General features: G+C 47.1%; 1 protein-coding gene across 1 annotated transcript; it reads right to left on the bottom strand.

Moving 5' to 3' along the window:
* Ss18l2 (SS18 like 2) lies at positions 1 to 2,572 on the bottom strand. The gene is made up of 3 exons (XM_021207966.2): positions 2,455 to 2,572; positions 2,211 to 2,287; positions 1 to 349 (listed from the first exon to the last, which is right to left on the bottom strand). Exons 1-3 carry the CDS (start codon positions 2,521 to 2,523, stop codon positions 262 to 264), a joined length of 234 nt encoding a protein of 77 aa, XP_021063625.1. The 5' UTR covers positions 2,524 to 2,572; the 3' UTR covers positions 1 to 261.
* Between the last annotated feature and the right edge of the window lie 1,236 nt (positions 2,573 to 3,808).

The raw sequence follows: 3,808 nt of genomic DNA, 5'->3' as shown, positions 1-3,808 counted from the left end.
ACGGGCGTGTATCATTTATTATTACATGTTACCAGATAATTAATCACTATTGTTGACAATGACACTGCTGTCATACACCTCAGGTCCTCACGGTTCTACCGTGAGATCTGTTTTATTACTAAAATATAGTCAGAATACAGTAGAGTTGGTAGCGAGTTTCTTCACAGTCTAAAGTGAATGGGACTTTTGCCCATGTTCTGAGCAGCTGTTTCCCAGGGGATAGGTCCCGTTCAGTCACTCCTCATTACAGCCTTCTGGAAACTACTCCACTGCCTTTGTGAGATTGCTTGTGTTGGCGTCTGCGATGGTAGCTAAATAAATGAGATTTCTATGTAACACATGCTGATACCTATGGGTGGAAACAGAAATTAGACGCATGTTTTTACTCACCGGGCAGGCTAATTAAACCTACCCACTGACTCAGTGTCACAGGTCATCAACCAAATGGTCTTACTATAGCCTTGGCTGTTTTCAAACTCAGGAGATCCATCTGCCTCTGGCTCCCCAAGTATATCACCACACCTGGCTTTACCAACCTCATTAAACTTAGAATCTTGGCCATTTTCACTCCCACATCTGCCCCTCTAGATCAAATAACCATGCCTTTTTGGCCTGGACTACAACAGCGGACTCCTCATCTCCATGGCCTACATTGCAGCCCCACTGTATTCTACAGAGCTGGAGTGATCACAACAGTTTACATCAGGATCCTGGCATTTAACTGTTCTAAAGTCCTTAAAGATACCATCTCATTCCTACAAGGTCTTATGTGATGGGGTCTCCAGTCACTTCTGTGTCCTCATCTCCTGTGGCTTTCCCTTTACTGAGACCTGAACACAGGGGCCTCCTTGGTATGCCTGAAGATATCCAGCGCGTTTGGCCTGCCTTGTTTATTTCTGGGGCTCAGGCTTCTCTCAATGTTACCTCATGAAGAACACTCTGCACCCTTACTACTTACCCTACCTGATTTCTGCAGTGCTGGAAAGTGAACCCAAAGCTTTCTATACATGACAGGCATGCCCTGACTTTATTCCATTTAAAGCACATATTCTTACATGATGTCTATTATATTTCCCCACTCTGGTACTAGAGTCTAGAATGTCAGCTCTACAGAGAGTAGGAATCTCTCGTGCTTCCTATTCACCATACACTGCCTCCTTGTCTGTATACCACTGCTGGGTGTGGTGGTACATCGTAGTCCTGGCACATGGGAGGCAGAGGCGGCTGGAGTCTCTGACTTCACAGTCAATCTGGTCTACAGAGCAATTACCGGGACAGCCAGGGCTACACAGGGAAACCTTTGTGTGTTTGTGGGGGGTGGGGGGATGAGAATAAAGGATGCCCTTGTATGACCAAAGTAAGCACATGACATAGCCATTGTCAATTGCTGCCCATTCAGGAAGAGACATCAGACTTGAGAAGTCCGACCTTCACAATGTGAAGAAACAATAAATTTGTAGGACCTTTGTATTTTTGCACAAGAGTCAGTATATCAAAAAGCATGTCTGCAGGCATTTTCTAAACATGAGAACATATTTAAAATGTAAAAAAGCAAACCTCAGATGCTGGAGTCAAACATAAACACAAAATGGCAATTCTACTATTCCATTAAGATTCTTAGAGAATGGTTGTAAGTGACTTTTTAAGGGGGGGGGGGTAAAAATAGTAACGATAAAGCATTCTCTATAAGAAATGCGAACTAGTACTTGGCCCAAACTTAGAAAAGGGTCTCAGATTCTGTTTCTTCCCATTCCGATATCTGACAAGAGAGTGCATTAATATTCTATCCTGAATTAAACTGGTTTAACGTAGAAATCCCTTTGTTGGTCGTGTGTATCTCCCACAGACTGACTGACTGCTGGTTAACCAAATGGCCTGATTACTTTTGGGGGATGGAAGTGAAATCCACGAATAATGAGGCCATGGCTCTCACGGAGCCTGGCTTTGAGACGCTTTCCTCTGTTACCAGTTGACAGGGCCTGTGAAACCCTAACTCCAGGTTCTACCATAAACTGTCAATATGGTTTTGAGTAGTAAGTAAATAACCTTTAGAGGGCGGAGCAAACTTAGGGTACCATCCTCCGGCCTCAGCCTGCCCAGTGCGAAGATTACAGGCATGCAGCACCCCTCAAGCCAAGTAACCTCTTCCGCACCTCCCTTTTCTCATCGCTCATCACCCAGGGCTGCCGCACGTCCCCAGTGGCACTTACTGGACGCACTCGTTCGCTCGGCCCTTGTTCTGATACTCCACGATACAGCGGATCAGCTGGTCATTCTCCTCCAGGAGCTGAAAGATGGGCGAGGAGGAAATGCAGGGGGCTCTCAGCTGGAGGTCCGGGGCCGGCGCCGAGCTGACCCTGCTCCCATTCCTTCCCTGGCCCACAGGCTGTCCCCACCACGGTCCGGCCCCTGCAGGGATCTCCTGCACCAAGTCTCCGGCTCGCGATCGCTCACCCGCTGGATAGTCTCTTGATTGACCTTGGCCTTGCCGCGTAGCCAGTCAGGAGCGAAGATGACGGACATGCTGCAAAAAAAGCTCGGAATCCCGAGCTCGGAGCCCCCGAGTCGCGCGCTGCTGACGCAAGCCTGCACCTCCCCGCATGGAGGCGGGATGTTAGATACTCGACGCTGATTGGGTTCGACGCGGGGAAGGGCGGGAAGTCATCTGTGATTGGACGCGCGAGCGAGCTGCTTGCTCTTGTAGAGTCTATGACGCTACTCTGGGGGCAGGACTTTGCTGATGATTGATGGCCAAGGGCTAGCGGGCTTCTCAGCCTGGCTCTCCTGTCCCAAACCCTTCTAGTTCCAGTACAGTGGGAACTGAGAGGCCCCTTCCAGTCAGATCAAACTAGAAAGCACTGATATTAGCTTTTCTCTTATCCTGGAAGATACCTGAATGTGTTTAGATTCTTTCTGGGCAATAAAAATTTAAAAAACAGCGTATCAGACAGGGGTCAGTGGTTAAGAGCCTCTTTGCCTGCTCTTCCAGAGGACCAGAGTTTGATTCCCAACCTCCCCAATTCGAGTGGCTTACAACCACCTGTAATTTAAGCTCCAGCAGATCTAATGCCCAATTCGTGCCTGCACAGGCACCCAAATACATGTGGCAAACACACATGAAACACATGAGTAAACGTTTGCTATGAAATGGTATTGCTTGTTGCCACCCTAAAATGTACTAGCATTTTCTCCACTTTACAGAACAGAAAATAGATGCATTTTCCCGAGATCACCTTAGACCTTCATTTAGAGGGAAGATCTTGAGAGCCCCTAGAGTTCTGTTTCTCTGCCCTAGAACGGGTTTGCCCACCCTTATTTAGGTGTATAAGGCAGCAGCTTCTCCTTCATTTTAGGCAAGAAGATCCAATAAGAGAAGTTGGGGTAATCTGTCTGTGTGCGGTTGGACTCAGAGATTCTTACTTCTCAAGTCCCTCCCAGAGATTCTACAGAAGACAGGACAGGCAGAGTGGGGTCATCAAGAGCAGGGTGCACACCTTGCTTAGTACCACTCTACCCTCAGTAATTCCCATTTAGAGTGGAGGACTGATTTCAGCAGGAGGTGGTGTCAAGGAGGGGCAGGTGCAGGGGGTGAAGAAGTCTAAGCATGAAGGTGTGGCTATCAGGGGGCTGAGAGGACTCAATCCTGAACTTTCTCCAGGAAGCAGTGGGAACCACGGATGGTCTTGGGCAGAAGATTGGTAATGCCTGGAAACTAACTTACTTTCTTTCTTTCTTTTCTTTTCTTTCTTTCTTTCTTTCTTTCTTTTTTTTTTTTTTTTTTTTTTTTTTTTTTTTTTTTTTTTTTGAG

Source organism: Mus pahari, chromosome 10 (assembly GCF_900095145.1).
Source record: "Mus pahari chromosome 10, PAHARI_EIJ_v1.1, whole genome shotgun sequence".
Classification (NCBI taxonomy): domain Eukaryota; kingdom Metazoa; phylum Chordata; class Mammalia; order Rodentia; family Muridae; genus Mus; species Mus pahari.
This window is presented reverse-complemented; position numbering and strand designations above follow the sequence as displayed.